Below are 20532 nucleotides of genomic sequence, written 5' to 3'. Positions count from 1 at the left end.
TTTACAAGAAAAACCTCAAATTTTGAAGATTTATAGGAGATATCTCTCGCAACGCTAAATGCACACAACACTACACCGCGCACTGTCTCCGGGCCACAGCTATACAAGCGATGAGCGATGCTGGTTTCGAACTTAGACATATTATGTTCATGTCCGGCCATAAGAACGAAAGTTCCGTTAGAAGTTATAGTCGTGGATGTACTACGGGTCAAAAGCACAAGCTAAGTACCGCTCTTTCTGCTGTTGTACAACCAAACAGCGATCCCAAGTCCAACACATCATGTCGTGATGACGAGCTCGTAATGGCCGCGCCCGCTAGCCTGAATCCGGGAACACATGTACAGATGGTCCCACAGCAAAACACAAGAGTTGCTTCTTCTAACAACTTTATGTCGTCAGGACTTCTGACAAACTCCGTTTTCACAAACTGTGTGTTTAACTTTGGTCAGCAACCGAATAACATGTAAAAAGGCTTGTCATGCAGTAGCCTAATGTGCACCGCTTCCTTTCGAGCTGCCTAGCGCTCCATGTCCAGTTTACCTGACTGCGGTGCAATCGATTAATGCGCGCAGAGATGCAAAGAAATAGTTTCGTTATTAAAATCAGTTAAAATGGTTATGTGTGTTTTTCTTCTTAAACATAATGTCATTTAAAATTAATTATAAGCATTGATATCATTATTTTTTAATTTCATCGGGGTATGAAAAAAAAATTGTTTGCAAACTTTTGTGAGAATCCGCTACGCGGATTCACACAGTTTGCGTAGCGGATTCTCACAAAAGTTTGCAAACAATTTTTTCTTCATACCCCGATAAAAAAATTAAAAAATAATGATATCAATGCTTAAATGATAGCATTAACGATTATATATTGAATTATACATATGAAAGAAAAAGGCAAACCAAGCAAACATTAGTTGTCATTGGTCGCTACATTTGAAATTTGTGACTACACCAGCATCCACATTCATAACTATATTCATTTTAACTTTTGACATTCATGACGTGATCAATTTTGTTTATTATTATTTCCATAAAATTATGGTATTACATATCTGTAAAATAATAATAATTTTATTAAAGATATCATATAAATACATCTTACAAAAACAAGAAGCTAGGTTTGACAATGAAATAATTAACATTTAACAACGAGTGAATGCTGTTAGATCCAACAAAACGAATTGGTATTTCTTTCTGTCTATATTTTCATTATTTTTCATTCATATTTGACAAAGACAAAATTCTCATAAATCGGACAAGATGATCATTTGGGTCGGTTATATTCTGATTTAAAACGTGGTATGCATTTTATGTGGAATTTAAATAACGATAAGTTGATAATGAAGCTAGATTGACTTGAATAAGTCAGCAGTCGACGAACTGTATCCATGACGAAGTCAGTCTTGTATGTAAAATGTCAAGATTTTTTGTTTCCACTTTACATTCTAGCTACATACTTTGTTATTTTACAGCCTGTTTTATTTGGATTTTGGATTTTGATACAGTATCTGAAATTTTCAATCGCAAACTTTTGTGAGAATACGCTACATGAATTGTTCTAATACTTGTATGATACATTTGCTTTTCGGTGATCTATCACCTGGTGAAGTGCCTTATATTTAGAATTTTATGATTTTTTATACATATATTCATGGCACAATAAAGTAATCACTTGACAGTGCGACAATATACCAAGAATAAAGTCTCCTGATTGATTCTCATTAAGAATCGATAGTTCATATATATATACGATCATTATATCATTTTCCTATATCAAATGCAGAGTGATTTAATGTTAATCAACATCTACAATATTTAAAAGCAGAGCTAATTTTAAAGTTTTACTTATGCTTACGAAAACGTTACTTGTAATGATCTATATGCAGGAATAAAAACTTGTGTTCATTAAGCTATTGTGTGTATATGAGGGTGTTGGATCCGCCTGATATCCAGCAATATCTAATATAATTGCTTATGTTACTAGTGTAATAAAACCTGGCTGCAAATTGATTGTGACGTCATGATTTTACGTCAGTATACAATGACGTGGGTTCAAGATTCAAGGATGTCGTGACAAAATGGCGGCTTCCGCCTGATATATTTTGACGTTGAGATTTTTTTAAATGTTGTTGTAATTATGTTTTTAAAGCGCCTTACATTTTTGCTCGTATTATTATACTCATCTCGAGGTTTTAATTTTGCTCACAAAGACTGACAAGAACTTTCATTTTAAAATGGCAGTTTTTTTATATTGATTGAATTATAATAAAACAAAATCCTCTCATATACCCGAGGCATATTTTAAATTACTAATGTATTGTTCGTAGGTGATAACGCGCCTTCATAGAGCCTGCCTGTGGTAGTAAATAGATCTGCAAACCTCGCCAAGCTAATCAATCGACATCACTGATACCATCGTCGATACACCGGGTAATTTAACGCCAGTTGTAGTAAGCCCTCGAATATCGAGGATGCACTGATATAATTTCTGCACTATTTCAAAAACTACTATTGTTTGTAGTTACTTCAACATTTAGATCCCTTTCAGCATTACATCAAATGTGTTTTAAAATCTGTTGTTTTTTTATTATTATTATTTCTTGTTATGCACTTTATAGTTTACTAGATGCGGCTAGATGCGGCCTCTAGAGACTCCAAAAGAGGATGTCTTTCGAAAGAGAGACTTTTCAAATGGGAAAACAGTTTACACTGCTAGCGTAATTTCCGCGAGATACAATATCAGAAAAATCAATTAATTTCAGCGTAAAAGTGCTTGAAAATTGTGAAATATTCTATATTTATTAAATTTTTATGACATTGACATAGTTCTTAATATTTTGGAATGATAACAATTTAATGACCATATATGGTTTCAACGTGTATATTATGTGACCTAGAGTGAGGATAGAGAGAATTCATAGAAACTCTCGTTGAAATAAAACAGGTGGGTCTGATACGATGTAATTGAACTCTTGTAATGACGTCATGACATTATTACCGCGACGTCATTATATTGTTTCCGTTTCCCGTAGTTTGTCTTTATCCAAAGGCGAGATTAGAATATCACACTGGTAAAATTACGCAAATCCGTGTCCAGAGTAAAACGAAAAAATGTATATATGATTACGTATGATTTTGTCTCCTGTTACAGGAGACATGACTTCGTGTACAGCATTGCAAATCTCCTACCAACATCGTGAGTTTCCAACCAAGATCGTAAGTCTCCCACTTAAAGTTTGAGTCTCCCATCTATATCGTGAGTCTCCTACTTAAATCTTGGAGTTAACAGGTCACATTGTTGTTGAATAACATTCTCTTTCTTTAAATATCTTTCTATGTGATTGAAACCAATGATATAACGATGTGTCATACTCTTCAACAATAAGCATCTCTCAATTTACACAATTCGATTCGTGAAAATAGGAACAACACATTAATAGAAACACCACAAAGGAACTAGTTGTAAAGAAAAGCGTATAAAAATCATTTAAATCGGTTAATTATATGGTTACGTTGTAAGATTTTTCTTTTTGGCATGAATATAGGTAGAATATAATTGTCGAAGACCGTGTTTTCAGCCTAACCATAGGCCTACAGAAATATACCTCTAACCACATTCCGAATTATAATTTCATTTGTCATTGTCATAAGCGATCTTATATTGTTTGTAGAATTTTTTATACAAACATTTTGAAAAAATGTATTTGGCAAACATATTAGTATATACTTTTTACACCTTGTCAAAATTTCATCTTTTTTACTTCAAAATGTGTTACGCCAATATTTTTAGCGATATCAAGTTCATTTTACTGTGAATGTTGAAGGTCAAATTTGTTTGTAGATATATAACATGTATTAATGTTATGATATTTTATTGGAATTTATTTTTTTATACTTGAGTATTGTTGTAGTTAAAGTATTTTGAACATGTAATGCTCAAAATGGAAATAGGGCAATCACAGTTTTCAGCAGGTTTCAGGAAGAGCAACCTTTTTATATTTAACAACAAGAATTTAGAAAAATATCGTTTTTAGAACCTAAAAATAGTGTTAATGTAAAAGGATATTTTTATCTTATCTTCAGAATTTAGGAGTATGGATGATATATGCTTCTATTTTATCATTGTTCACAAAAGAAAGCACCGGTCAATGGCTTTGTTTAACAATAGCTCGAAATCAAGCACATCATTATATGATTGTTCTTCCATTTTCAACCATGGTATGCACTCCTCTCTCAAAAAAACAACATTAAAAATTAGTTATTTGGATAGTTTGAATGAATTCATAGCAGAGAAGGTCATATGAAGATGTTCCCGCGTTGTAATATTAAATAAAGAAAAAGAATTGACACGTAGGATATCGACTAACATTTATGAATCTAAAGAAACGAAAAGTTACACATGCTTAAAAATGTACAAAATGCGATATATATCAAGATCCTACAAGTATTACAAAATAAGAGCAGAAAATGACAATAAATCGTAAACTGCTTTTATTGAATTGTTCACACATGGTATAAAGTGGTCATCACAACAATTTCAGCAAGTTAACTATGCATGAGATTAATTGCACTATTTACACTACGTCATGATACATGATGTTTGGGCATCCATTTTAACAGTTTGTATGGTGATCCCAATTGCACACTCTATGAGCACGATCATACGACAACGGGCTAGGACAGTTGTAAAGGTGGGGTACTCCGTGAGAGCATTTGTAGAAGGTTCTACAGTTGGCAGGGTTCGGGTAGGGTCCACCGGTAGGTGATGTCGTACAGTCGACAAAAGCTGGAAGAAAAAAAGTTAAAAATCAATAATAGGAATTAAATTAACCCACCGATAGGTGATGCTTAGCAACCAATAAAATTACAAAAACATTTACGCTTCTTTCATTTAAAGTATATAAATTCCTTTTAAATCCTTTTTTGTTTCAGCAAAAGACTATTGCGCCTTTTAAGTCCTTTTTTGTTTTAGCAGAAGACAAGGGCGCCTTTAAAGTCCTTTTTTTATTTTAGCAGAAGGCAAAGGCGCCTTTAAAGAGATTTGAATTGACATTTGGAGCGAATATATGACAAACAGTGCGGAGCAAATTGGAACGGATTCTGTTATGTTTTGGACAATTATTGCACAGGGAAGGGCAGACAATGACGTTTTTAGTACGTCAAATGACCATAACTCCACTACATAATGTCGGCCAAAATTGGCAATCGAACTTGGCCAAGCCTTAAAGGCAATTGAACTTGTTACCAAGTTGGAAGAAAATCGGTTAATATTTATTACAGTTAATGTACGGAAGTGACAGAAAATGATTTTTTTATTAAATCAAAGGGCCATTACTCTGGTAATTACGATCTGCCAAAAGTGGCGATTGAACTTGGCTAAGCCCTTAAGGCATTTAACTTTGTTACCAAGTTTTAACAATATAAGTTTTAACATTTGTCAGTTATTACACAGAAACTGTAGAAAAATGACATTTGTAGTAAAATAAAGGGCCATAACTCTTATAAATAACATCAGCTAAAAGAGTTGATCGAACCTGGCCGAGTCCTTAAGGCATTTAACCTTGTTACTAAGTTTGAAGAAGATCGGTTTACATTTGTTACACTAATTCCACGGAAACGACAGACAGACGGACAGACAGACGGACAAACCCAAATTAATATTCCCCGTTTCGGAGGGAGCGGGGGATAATAATTTACACAGTAAATAATTAACATATCTACTGCACGGATAGCGGATGATGACATATGTCAGGAAAAACAGTTACAACATGTTTAAGAACATTGATGAAAGACGATCGATTTTATTTTACTTTTTCATTAAATGTTTTACCTTCCTGTGTTGTAGACGGTATCGGAGTTGTTGTATCCTCCATTGTTGTTGAACTACCTGGATATGTTGTTGTAGGGAGGTCAACGGGTGGTAATAGGCCACCTGAAGAGTTGACTAAAATATCCTTTATCATGTTTGCAAGTGGGAATTCAGAAGCGGAATTAGAGCAGTTGGCTCTGAAATCGTCAAGATCCAAAGACCAAATCATGGCTCCGCCATAACCCTCATACATCAGCCAAGTCGTCTAGAAAAAAACACATTGATAAATCATCATCATACTGTTACTTCAACGGGATACATTACATATACTTTTATTACATACATGCCAGTGAATGTATGATAAAACATATATATATTTACCCCATAACTGTACATGTTCCACAATGGGAAAATTCGTGTGATTAATTCCATAGCAGTTGATTATCACAAACCTTCGGCGATTCTCCTTGGTCATTGTCAACCTCTTGTAATACAAATTGTCTTTCAACTTGGGACCACTTTTCATGGCACATTTTCTTTGAAATTGCATTTATAATCGGTAGTTGCATATCTAAGGCATTAACAACGGAATATCAAATCTGTGTTTGGGTATTATATTTTATGTCGGAAAGATATTATGACGCGATATGTTGCAGTAAGCTTCCCTGAATTTTGTCTAGAAACAAATAATCACAACGGTATGATTAAAGAGTTACATTTATATTTAAGTTCCCAAGCGCGTGGCTGTTATTTATTATGTTTATCAAAACTCCCGTTAATTAACTTTCAAATATTGGAATGAAACACGACCTTCCAAAAATTTGAAAACTAACTAACTAACGTTTGAGAATATGATAAACAAAAATTACTTATTGTCAAACCTGCATTGAAGAATTTAACAGAATCAAAGTATCTGTGTATAGTTTTGTTGATGACTTACTTTTCGTTCCAGAGTATTCACATCCTCGTACCCAATCCATAAGTTATCATCGCCGTACTTAATAAGTGCATCTCCAAGGTTTTTTTCTGTCCCTTGTAGGTCACACAGCTGTAATAAAGGCAACACATCAGTTTTTGGAGAGATGGCAATTTACCTTTATTTTCAAATCCATTCCAATTAAATAACTTTCAAGGTAATCCATTTCATTAAAATCATCAATTTACACACAGTATTAAAGAGCACCAGTGCATCTGTTGTTATCATCACTAATAGGGCCGATTTAAACAATCAAAAAACAATAGTAGTCGTGTTTGGACAAGATAAATAAATCAATAATGTTTTACCGTGTATTTAAGTACGCTTAAGGCGAATACTAAAATACTTACCATAATATTGCCAGTGTCGAGATAACAAACTGGAGTATGTAATAATTAATTTTGTTTCTTTTCAAGTATTATTGTTTTCTATTGTGAAATACAACATCCAATTTGATTGTTAATAATTTACCTCGTAATAGGCTAGGAAGCCATCTTCGCCAGTATAAGGACCTGCCCTGCTTGGCCCCTGAATAGCCAATCCTACACGCCAATCCATGTCCATGTCCGACACATTAAAGCCACGTCCAAACATAGGAAAACCTATATTGATCTTATCTTTATCCATACCAAGCATATGCCAATAGTCTCCTGCAAATTGCTGCAGAACAAAGACATGCCTACATTGATTTTATCTAGTAATACATCAAGCATTTCCAAATAGTTTCCTTCTGTTCCCTAGCAAAAGTGGAAAATCACTTCTATCGTATCATGTAGAATTTATAATGTAGATGATTTTATTCCTTTCTACTTATTTTACATAATAAAGTACCTTGTGGGTAGGTATTAATTATGACGTTGTGGTTTTCCATGCATAACGACATGTTTTTCGAAGAAAATGACGTGAAGTTTGCTCACAAAATAATGATGTCACAATAGATACCTACCCTCAAAGACAGATAACAGAAATAATATGCATATTTTGTAAATATATGCCATTTGATGAATTAGTAATATTAGTATTTCAGTCATTTTATATTACATTGGTAGTTGAATAAAAACACGATTTTCGTCAATAATAATTTATTCACTAACTTTGAGAATATAAGAAACCAAATTAACCATTTCTTCATCACCAGGATTAGTTTCTTATTACTTCATTAAGAATTATTTGCTACCATCTTTATCTGTTTTAAGTTGCACTTTTTTCAATTTATTCAATAGCATACCATGTTCAGATTTGCATCAGGTCCAGTTTGGTAGGGAAATGCTCTTAACTGGCTATGATGGCCGGTCTCCATGTCCCAGGGGCCACGCATGTCATATGTCTGTATGCTGATAAAATCCAAGGCTCTGTAACAGAATGACATTCTTCCATAATATGTATTATAAAATACCATTAAGTCACCATACTAGCATTGCATGGACACATTAATTCGTTCCATAATCCAAGATCATGAAACAACAACAGACTAAAAATTCATATAATTTTATGATATTTTCTGTGGTTCCCTATATTAAAGTTTTAAAAATTCTAAGGTTTGATGATACATCTTTATTATTACTCACTGTAACGAGATATGGACGTGACGTCTGAAATGACTCGATACCGTATGACAAGTCAATTAAAGTATTTAACAATGACTTACATTAATTGATATCAAAAGCTGTATTGTATATTAGATTTAATACTACACTTATCATCACATTCTAAACAAGTTAATTGCAGTGAATTAAATATAAATTTTCATAACCCGGGTCGTCTTATGTTTCCAGCCGTCGTCCTAATTACCGCGCATTAGGTTACTATCACTGCGCCAGACGGCAAAACAGCGAAATGAATCTTTATTGTTTGGTGTTGTAACCTCATCTCAGGCCATTGATTATTTCCTGATGTTGCTATTGTTTTTAACAAAATTATTATTTTTATATCGTTAAGGTAGGGAACCTTTAATATTGTTTTTATCTAAGAAGGCACCGTATGGGAACTAAGTTACACATTTGTCTCATAGTCTGTCCGTGGTGTATTATCACGTGTAAACTTTTTTATTTAAAGCTAAAGCCGATAAATCCAGCATGATATCATAATATAATCAACACAACGACGTAATGAAACAATAATAACTTAATGTCATAATTTAAGTAGGTATGACAAATGAATGACGGGATAAAAGTACTTCGATTGAAGCGTAATATGAGGTGAAAATGTCAACCGTCAACAGAATGTATATCATTTAGACAATAATATATATATATAAATATATATATAACTATGTCTATAACAAACACAAATGTACGTATAAAATAACTTGTATTGTTTTCGTTATCTGTGCAATCAGTACCTTATTCCATATAGGGCATAGTAACATAGTTTTTTTCGGGATGTAATTAATTATTTCATTTCAATATTGAATTAATTGAATTTGATGGTTAAAGTATGAAAATAATTAACGCTTTACTGAATAATGCCTTATTCATCTGTCCTTGATTTTGATAGATAAAATCAACGTTAGTCAGCGGTGTAACATCTTTAAGAGTGTAGCTTCAGGGTAGGAGAGACAATCGTATTTTTCACAAGGATGCTAAAAAATATAAGGGATGCCTCAAGATCTCAAACCATTTAAATAAGCGTAACTTAATTGACTATATTATGCTGAACAAGGTGTATCATTTGAAGTTATGAATATGAATTTTAAAAAAACTTAAATTATTAGATATTGAAATGGTATTTTGTTAAAAGAAACATTGTTATTTGACAAAAAAATATATTGACACGCGCAGTAACTTTTTATTATAAAGGATGATAACACCATAATTAAGTCCTGATCAAGGAAATAGAAATGTTTTTAATGGTACTGCATTGCTCAATTACTAAATTTTGGTTTACATTTCTTTACAAATGATTAAGTTGATTTCGGTGAATCGTTTATACATCATTACATTATAATATCAAAACGTACCTCAAAAAATAATTCAACAGGAAAGCATATAGATATTTATCATATGACTTCCGTGTTTTCCCATTCAAGAAAGCTATTTCATAAATTTTATTTATTACACACGTATAATATAACCTATCGGCATTGTTATTGGTTGATTCTGATGAATGGTTTACGTAATTCTACGCGTGGGAAACGACCTTTTTACTACGATATTTTACTATGAAATGTTGAATTGAACGACGACACCCCAGTTATCTGTAGATCCATAACGGTGAGTAAAATCAGCATCAATTCTCACCTTCTCGTATCGATTTGAACATGATAATCGATGAAAATATTTTCCAAATTTCCTATATCAATCAGTAAAAGTTCAAAGCGGTGAGAAAATAGCGCCCGACAGTCCTGCTTGACGACAACCATGAATGACTGTTGCGTAATGTGTTTTCGTGCCATGTGACGTCACGATAACGTCACATTATAAAATGTCGTGTGTGTAGTCGCTTTTTCGCTACAAAATTGATTGATTTCAACATTTTACTTTGCATTCACTTCGTCGCTTCAATTATAAATCATTGACATGTAACAGTTTTATAATGAAGCATATAGGGATCAACCAACTAAATAAAAAAGACCTTCGAAATGGCCCCTGTGTATACAAGATTGAGCCCAGAATAGAATTTTAACCCGACCGCTGATTGGCTGGCTAATTATGAATTTCAAACAGGTAATTATTCCTAGATATCCATGATATGAATTTGGAAATTCATATTGCAATTTAGGTTCAAAATATCAATTTTGATAATGAATAGGTAAAAGCATTAGAATTTCAGGATTTTTAGTGCAAAATGCGCCTGATTTCAATAAAACTACCCTGGTTGGAGTTTGAGCAGAAGGACCAAAACTTTTTTTTTCTATTTAGTGTTATATGAGAACATAGACTTTAATTATAGAACACAATAGCTAACTAATATTCTTTTGTTTTAATAATACAGTACAAAACAAAGTTTAACACTGTGGTCTATGTAAAATTATTTAGTTGGTTGATCTCTATAATAAAACTAGATCAAAACTTTAAAATTACGGCGCATTGGCACTTGACCGACTGTTTTCTAGTGATTCAGTCGGATTCTCAACTGATCGATTGATTGATAATCGGCAGAAAATTCCAAACGGGAGGAAACACAGGCAAATATTAGTCATTAGTCATCATGTTACATTTTGTATCGATTTTTTATTATCAAAAATTCTAAACTCGTATCATAAATCTAATATGATGGGAAACTCATGACAGATCCTTTATACATCACCGCTTTTAAACCATGCATATATATCATATTCTTTTTTCTTTGTTGTGTATGGCTAGATTTATCTCAGAAGAATGTTGTTTATTTTCGTGTACAGATAATAAACATAATTTAAGGCAAAACTGTTTATATCTATTCGAAACTACGATAGAAGATTATAACAACTATGTTATTTAGCGAAACAAATACAGTAAAACCTGCCTGAGCGACCACTCTGTATATAGACCACCTGCCATTTCAGACCATTTTCTTAATACTCTAAATGACAATTTATGAACACTTTTGACCTGTGTATAATAACCACTTGGCTATAATGAATATTTCCCCTGTACTTTTAGTGTTCGTTATAGACAGACTTCACTGTATAAAGAATGATAAATGAAGAAAATATTTCCGGTTATTATGAGACTTCAAGCTTAAATCACACATTTACATATACACAATGTATATCTTACTTTGACATGACATCGACGTCATATGCGTAGTCGATGTTTTCTTGATCCGCAGCAACTGCGGCAGTTAACAGCAATTCTGCCATGTTACCCGTGAGTACTTCAGACTTGAATGTCTGTCTAAGTAACTAGAAAATCAAAACAAAATTCTATAACGTTGTTTTAAACATGCTTTCAGAGTTTAACAAGTTTTGTGCATCGTGGTTGGATTTCACGGGAAGTTTATTTTTCCTTTATTCGCGATGTCCTCGATAGCCGCAAAGAAACAGCGAAATATTCAACAAAAATTCTTGATGTACAACAAGACAGTAGTATTCTGAGAAATTAAACTCCATTCAAGAAACCGGGAATCATTAACCCCGAGAACTGTAATCGTTTTACAGTGTCAAGTTTTTTAAACAAGGACAATGCACCATAAGACCATTAACATTAGAATAACCCTCCTTGTTACAGCTTTGGAGGTTAACAGCTCAGTTTATTAGGATTCGCCTTGCATTTTGAGCAATAATTGTGGCTAAAATGGGTTAAAAAAGCAAATAAAGGTAGAAATCTTAAAATGCAAGAATGGCGCGTTATTATAAGTATAGAAATACCACATCGATATTCAAAATAACGACCTTCATCTAATCAGATATTTACTAATGGCAATAGTAGAGCATCAGAGCATAGTATTTCTGTTCTGCTTACTTTGAGAAGAACACCGAAATTCTTTTTGTCCGAATCCCGACCTCCTCTCTGTGTTGGATACAACCAAGCTATATCAAGACCATCGAAATTGTTTGCACGAAGAAGGCTAATGGTAGAGTTCGCAAATGCCCTTCTGCGTTTCGGGCCAGATACCATGTGTGAAAATCTCTGGCTTGCCTGTGTCCATCCGCCAACAGAAAGGAGTACCTTCAGATCCGGGTTTAGCGACTTTAGAGCTGTGGCGCGTTGGTAACTAAAGGTCATTAATCGAACATAAAATATTAGTACAATATGTGCTTCATACTTATTAAATAACATAATCACACAAAAGACATTTTTCACAAAACAAAACTAATTTTAGCTATTTTGTAATCGCAATGTTGATTATGAGGACAACGAGGAGTGTTAATTTCTGAATCGTTCTCTGTAAATTACACGTACTTGGTGAAGATCAATATTATGAATTCGTTCATTTTCGAATATGAGAACACACAAAAACTCCTTCCTCTCGGTCATTAGATTGTTCCATTATTTCTAAAGTCTCCGTATATATCTTCACTAAGTTTTACTATATTTCACTGTGATTTTTATTCATATCGCTATTATATATTTTCGGAAATATTCTCTCTGTGAAATAATATTAGCTTACATGTCAGTGTGGTTGACGTTAGTAGGCACAAGCTCAGAGAGATCAGATACCTCAGCGAATGCAACTATCAGATGGGTACAGAGTGTTGGGTCGATATCATTTACATCAAAGGCCCCTATCCCAGGTCTGTCCTTGGACCACGTACTAAAGTAGCATACCCGTCTGTACACTGGCAATATAAGGACAATTGTTAGCGTATCATTTGTGATGATTGTACATGTACTGATGTGCAATATGACTAAATTGTAGTAGTGCGTGCAGTAATTATTACAAGCATTATTGAATGCAAGTTGGCGAGTTCGTTTTACAATATATAATACTATATTACCATACTTTTGTCATAAAATATTGTGCCCTATTTTTTCAAACGCTTCCTGAATTTTGAATTTTTAAGAGTTAATTGAATTATTTTGGAAATATCTTTTGTATTCTTAATTTTAAATAATTACGTCATTTACTTTACAATATGGCCTCCCATACCTACTAGGTATCTAGGGCAACAATTGTTAACTCACGTTTGGGGGTTGCAGCTTCCACGAACACGTCTTTAACGGTGTTGATAAGAGGGAATGTGGTGGTGGAGGCGGTACAGTTCTGACTGTAATCGTCGAACGTCAATGAATACACGTATGCGCCCCCATACCCTTCGTTCACTACCCATTCCGCCTAGAATGGTTATAAAACAGTAACTTTATCAGCTGATATATTGATTTAGCATCGTCACTCGAACAAATAACTATTTATAATCAATCACAATACATATGATACCCAGTGGCATCACCCGTTAACTTTTTTGTTAGTACAGCAATATAATTAGCGCTTTTCATTTCCTGGACATTCATTGTCACGTCATCATAAATAGTATCTTATATTTTTTTTTAATTTTATTACTCGTCAAAATTTGTTAAGATTTGTTCGCCACGTCTCACAAAAGTAACAGATTAGACTCGTTCATAGAAATGTGTATGGAATGAACACTGTAATACCAGTCATTAAATATCCTATATATAAGATATAACAATGTGATATCTACTCCCCCAAGAAGTCATGTGTAACAATTTTGCATTATAACACGTTTTGTAATTTAATGGGATAAAATATTGCGTTTGATTATTAAACTTTAATTTTGTGGTATACTTCCATCTATTTTTAAATGAATATTAAAAACTTCAAATATTTCTCTCTTGAATACTCACATACGCTATGATTTTACCTCTCGGAATATTGGCTATTGTATAAACGAGTTTACTGTGTCATTTGATTAAGTCAAACGATATCTATATTTCAATTTATCAATTGGTGGACAGGGTTTTAAATTCACTACAATATATTGATTTGAACATCTTTATAAAATATCTGTTATGAATGTTTGATATGGTATCAATAATTACCTTCTCTTTAAAGCTGGTAGGATTGTCATAACCAATCCACTGGTCGTCATACACAAAGTAAGGTACTCCGAAATCATAATACATGGCGCCGGTTCCCTCACTCAAAAGCAAGCAAATCTAAAATATGACATAAAAACACATGATGCTTGTGAACTACTGTAAAGTGATCTCCGACAATATAGTTTCATGTCTGATAGTACCTCTATGGTGACCTTATGCTGCAAACTAACATTTTTCGTGTCTACCTAATTTCAAAGCATGTTCGCATAGATTAAGTTTCGCAAATTTAAAATTGATTGGAAAAACCTTTGAATTGAATTGTGTAAGAAAAAAAATATTTATTGGCCGACAAAAACTCTTGCCAACTTACCTTAGTCGCGAAATTAACAAAATTCGCGTAAATAAATCTCATGCGAAAGCTTGTTTACAATCTCCATTTTTTGAGGTTAGGAAGGATAAAAAAACCTAATCGTATACAAAATATACTGTCGAATTTTCAAAGCAGTCTGCACATTTATGAAGAGTTGTTTAGTCATGGTATGTTTAAAAAAACCGCCACATGTCTCCCCAGTCCTCTCAACGTTTATGAAATGACGACACAGAAGAAACATTGACACAGTATCTAAAATTAGAAATATTGGGTCGATATATTATATAACAAGCCCTACGCGACCATTATCAGTCAATGAGAATATAAAAAAATAAAAGCATATGTAACATAACCATTGTATCTGTGTGTGCAGCTGTATAATATCTTTATAAACATATACTTGTCAACACAGTGCATTTTACCATATTCAACAAATGGATGCCATTATGCAGAATGATTTAAATGTTCGTACTGTATAACCTCCACTTACCTCGTAGTATGCTAAGTTACTCGCAACATTGGTGTAATTGCCCTCTCGGCTAATTCCAGTTACAGGTGCACCCATGCCATAGTCGCTGGCTGATGTAAGTGTATATCCAGAACCGTAGGTTGCGAAACCTATACTAATCATGTATTTTGGAACCCCTAGGTATGTATAATATTCAGCAGCAGCTTTCTGTATGCAAATTTGAAAATAAAATATTCAGAACAATCAAATATTACTTGTCAACAAAAGAGTTGCGTTGTGTTTCATGAAAGTTTACAAACATAAATTTAACAAAACTCAGATAAGAAAAAAGATAATCTCACTAAGCTTTGTCGAATCTTATGCGGACAAGTGCGCGAAAGAGATTCGTGTGAGATATGTAATATATTATTTGCTAAAGAGCTATGTCATTGATAAATAATATGAATTATTAATTTATTATTTACCATATTCAGAAATTTGTCGGCGTCTTCACTATCGTTTCTCATCATTAGACGACTGTGATGAACGGTAATATTCGATGAATCATAAAAATCAAATGTTTCCAAATTGATGAAGTCATAGTTATCTCTGAAACCAGATATGAAAAAAAACACTTCAATTTTAAATCTTTTAACAACATGTTACTTTAACAGTAATTATCATGATATTTATATATATAATCTAAAATGAAGCCCCACACAAACAATAGTTCATTTGTAGGTTTATGTGGCGGTCCGCTTTGACATTTCTACCATTGTAAGATCATTATTACTGCCGCACAATGCTAGTTATAGTGTAAACGCTTTTGTTTGCAATGTTTTATCTTATTTAATTATTTTTACAGTGTCAAAACCCATTTGATATATATGAATTCAACTGTTTTACACTAAAACCAGACAATTTCATGACTTGATTTCCTCGTTTCCATGATCTACACCATTTTTACGGCCTTTCGACCTTTACAGGTAAAACGCTCTACTTCAATTTTTCAACAGTATCAGCTTAATAAAGATAAATGTAATTAGCAAACTTAGAAAAACAATATTATGTATTATATACATTGTATGTGCAGACCTCGAAATGTGCATGTAGAGAATTTCTTTCTTTTTCCGTTACTGTATGAAGTAGAAATAATGTTACCTTGCTGGTGACAAACATTTTCATCAGCTAAATTATGGTATCATTCCATAATGTAAAATAACAAAATGACGTTGCTGTATATAACATAGCATTTGATCGGTTGATACGGCAGAGTTATATTTTTATGAGAAAAGAGACCATCAAAAAATTGGAATATGTAAAAAGAATAAAGCATAAGAACGGCTTTGAATATATCTGTGAAATTATGGAGATATAACACAAAACCTGGAGTGTACTTTCATCATAAATACTATTTAATGTACACCCAGATTTTTCTGTTAGAGTACACTCAATTTTTTGTGTTCTATTCAATAAGATATATAATATATATTCAAATTAATCATTAAGTAAAATACATTATAAGACATAAACAGATCATACATGACTGTTGTTTTAACTGTGTATTTATCGTAATATGCATCTATATCCTCTATCGTATGCGCAGCCATATTTGCTACCAGTATCAATGTCGAAGATGAGTTCTCAGCATCAAATGCAGCACGAAATTCCTGCAATGGAAAGAAAGAGTCACCCATTAATTTAAATAATGATGTATCTTAGGATATGTGATAAGCAGAGTACGGGTGCATAATCAGCATATATATTTGAACAACTTTACTTGACTTCAAACATAGTTCATTGTTTTGATAAGTACAAAGGATTAGAAACAAGATATTTCAACTTATGAACTAATTAATTTTACTTGGTTTTTTATATATTTATTTACCATATTCCGTATTAGCATATAAAAGAGGTATCTGTCCTAGCGAGGAGGTATCAATTGTGACTTTCGAATTTCGCTCACAAAATAATCACGTCAAATAATAACTTCCCGCAAGGGGAGTAACTCTGTAATATGCAAAGACGGAGTAGTTACTTATTATGAGCACATGGATGGATATTGTTACATATCATGACATATATGGCACACCTCAAGTAAATAAATATCCATGTCTCCTTACAACCCGGGCAATTAATCAAATCACTGTTTATAATTCCTTGCAAGTTAATTAAAGATTTAAAGCGTCAAAAAAAAGCATTAATATACCTGACTCATTGTTTGAAACAGTGTAGCATTAGCGTATTTCCATTGAAAAGAAATACCATCAAAACCTTTGTCCCGACAGAAATCAATCACAGATTGAATAAAAGTTGCTCGGTTTCCTGGATCGGATGCCATTTCCTCATATGACATGCCTGAATTTGGTTCTTCTTGGATCATAATAAGTGCTTTTAATTCTGGGTTTACGAGCGTCAGGTTCGTGAACGGTATATACCTAAAACCAAAAAGCATATCAATTATATATTCATTAAATAACACCCCCCCCCCCCCAAAAAAAAATATATATAGTAATATTTAAAGATGCTCCACCGCCGACAGAGCATAAATGATATGCATCATTCGAACAATAATTTGTGTTTAATCGTGTATATATATGCCTAATTAACACAAAAATAATAAAAAATAATTTATTTTGCCTTTGGTGCATGCGCAATCAATACTTCATTTCATATAAAATATAGTGCCACGGAATTTCTAAAATTAGAAGCTCAAACTTTTAAATGGTGGTAATGGTGTAAAGTAAGTAACTTTTGTAGCAGAAGCAAAATACTAAATCGTCTGCTCCTGTTTTTGGTAATGAAAAAATATCATTTGTCAACGGTGGAGCATCTTTAACTGACATTTTCTTTATTATTGTGATTTACATAAGTGAGGCGTCATCATACATAATTTAGAAGCAATTCTATTTTATTTCGAAATTAACGTTATGCGATTTGTTGTAGGTTCTACAACATAATTTTCCAATAAAATGTTTTCAATAAAAAATTTTTTTTCTTATTTTGTTTTTAATGGCATATCTAAGATATGACAATCCAAGCATGAACGTTGTATTATCTTTTCTTAGAGTAACTTACCATCAAGGACAAGCGATCGGAAAAATCCGAATGAGTAGATGCAGTTAATCCTTTCTCTGGATTTCTTTTACTTATTTATTATATATGTATATAATTGCAAATGCGTATCTCTGATATACTTACTGTTTTGGGTCAGATACGACTCGCCTGTAAATCTTAGGAGCACTTTTTTTAATCTTGGCAAATGCGAACACGATGTGTGTACACAGGAATGGATCTATGTCAGCCGGCACCACTTTGGCAGTTCTATCCGTGGCCGCCCATGCGTCATAGGTACATACCAAACGATGGCCAGATGCTGCGTATACAAACAGACTATTATGACAGATATTACAGAGATGCCTCCCTTGCAGGTAAGTATCCATTGTGACGTCATTAATTTGTGAATAAAATTCACGCCGTATGAAAAGTATAAAGTTCCACTCGCAAACACATGACGTCACAATCAATACCTGCAAGGGCAGAGAACTCTGTAATATGCAAATAGAGAATATATGACGTAAGATGTGTAAATAGTATATATATATATAAGGGAATAAGCATATCATGCCTCAGTGAGAAAGCACTATGAAATGGGTTCTACAAGGAGATTCAATACGGATATACCGCAACACACAAAGCATTACACACAGGGAAGGTCGTCCTTTGATATCCATTGTACATAACAAACCAAACCCAAAATGACAAGATGAACATGAAGTATAAAAAATGATGTATATAGACATGAATTATCATTACATGCTTTACTCAAATACAACTTGAATAATCCGTGAGACCATCGCCAAGTTCTGTCAATTTTACAAACTACTACCATCCAATGTAGCAATGTCCAAAATTCATCAGCCTACGGGTTTAACAGGTGACATGGTTACGGACGAGGGGATCGTGTCGGCATAATTAGGTGGCGAAATCTATTTATATTTAAAATTGACAACGTATATGGATGTGACATACCGATGCATTACCAGCGTACTTCGATAGGCTACGTTATAGTGTGTAGAATTAATAAGCATTTTTTTCTTAATTAAATATATTTTGTAGTTACTGTATTCATCGATCCACTACTGCAGATATTGATCTAAATCAAAGTCTCCGGTTACATATGAGCTCATGTGTACAACTAAATAGCACAGTAGAATTAAACTGGTGAACTCTAATACTGCTCCAATATTGATAATAACTCATACATCCCCTTTTTTGTTCAGCGTGACGTTTGACAAATTTCGAAGTCCCGCTATGTGCTCTGAAACAATGCCTTTACGTTACACTAAAATCTGAGAATGTATACTAAGGCAAACATTGAACTTCATTTTACCTGTACTAAATTGTATAATCTAACAGTGTTCTTAACTGTTTTGACTTTTAAGATATAAGTTTAAAATTTAAGTATGCAATAATTAATTTAATAGTTAAAACGAATCAGCATCAAGAGTGATCAATGACAATGTTATGCAAGGGTAGATTACGGAGAATACATATCTTATTTGCATTAAAAATAAAATTTTAATGCAAAGACTTTTATCTGGAGACGTGTTCACTGGAATCTCAAATAAATTTATATACATGAGTACGGTTGTGATTTGTAATGCATTACACTCAGCACACTCTTTCCAGGAAACCATAAAACCATGAACACGTATATGCACTTCCGACATGTTTACTCTTTTTCGTGTCCAGAGACCCGATGCTATTGTTCGGTACCTAAAAAATTATTTTATCTCCGCCTTCAATGTTTGATATGTCATTCTTTAATAAAACTTGTCAATTTGATATTAACTGAAGGTTTTTACAATAACAATATACTTAATTTCTTCTGGGAACCGTATATGTTTATATTTTAATGGATAACATTTTAAATCATTTTTTTTATTGTTATTATTATTTGGTTTTTATCTTGACTATTTTGTTCTTGCATTTGCAAAGATAAAATGTTCACACCCCTTAGCTGCCATTCGACCATAGCTGTTGATATTCCGTAAAACGCAATCAAATAAATACGTATGTACTCAACAAAAAGTACATTTCAATGCTGAAAGTGGAGAGTCGATATATGACATCATGCATTACGACCTGAATACATTCAAGCAAATATGAAGCACACATTGAAAAGATTACAATCTCATCATGGAAGAAAGACAGGCAATATTTTGATTCAGGTGTCCCTTGACAGATGTCAGACCACTAATCCAGCAACACATATTGGTACTGTTTAAGCTGCGAGTGTAAAATATGTCGAAAATCACCAGATACAAAACAATATGAAATATTAATACAATGATAAATACTTACCACAAGTGCACAAACAAACCAGACTTAGAACGAACAAGAGCCGGATATAATTCATTGTGGAGTTTCGTTCGTTCGTCCGCCCGCTGAACTTTCTATTTGATATCTCTGTATAACTCCTTGTACACCTGCACCATAT

General features: G+C 33.1%; 1 protein-coding gene across 1 annotated transcript; it reads right to left on the bottom strand.

Moving 5' to 3' along the window:
• Positions 1–4476: 4476 nt before the first annotated feature.
• Positions 4477–20532, bottom strand: LOC138318191 (chitotriosidase-1-like). The gene is made up of 16 exons (XM_069260368.1): positions 20397–20532; positions 18231–18405; positions 17239–17467; positions 16572–16699; positions 15515–15638; positions 15072–15257; positions 14212–14328; positions 13336–13486; positions 12821–12989; positions 12172–12424; positions 11488–11612; positions 8016–8139; positions 7259–7447; positions 6752–6859; positions 5833–6076; positions 4477–4788 (listed from the first exon to the last, which is right to left on the bottom strand). Exons 1-16 carry the CDS (start codon positions 20449–20451, stop codon positions 4616–4618), a joined length of 2550 nt encoding a protein of 849 aa, XP_069116469.1. The 5' UTR covers positions 20452–20532; the 3' UTR covers positions 4477–4615.

This window comes from Argopecten irradians, chromosome 3 (genome assembly GCF_041381155.1).
Source record: "Argopecten irradians isolate NY chromosome 3, Ai_NY, whole genome shotgun sequence".
NCBI lineage: Eukaryota > Metazoa > Mollusca > Bivalvia > Pectinida > Pectinidae > Argopecten > Argopecten irradians.
This window is presented reverse-complemented; position numbering and strand designations above follow the sequence as displayed.

What these genes read in the sequence shown, in the direction of transcription:
- LOC138318191 (XM_069260368.1), bottom strand. Translation starts at nt 20,451, where the DNA reads ATGAATTATATCCGGCTCTTGTTCGTTCTAAGTCTGGTTTGTTTGTGC. An exon ending in CTACCAGCTTTAAAGAGAAG is followed by an intron (nt 13,487 to 14,211) that starts GTAATTATTGAT and finishes TAACCATTCTAG; the next exon opens with GCGGAATGGGTAGTGAACGA. An exon ending in TGAATACTCTGGAACGAAAA is followed by an intron (nt 6,077 to 6,751) that starts GTAAGTCATCAA and finishes GTTTTTTTCTAG; the next exon opens with ACGACTTGGCTGATGTATGA.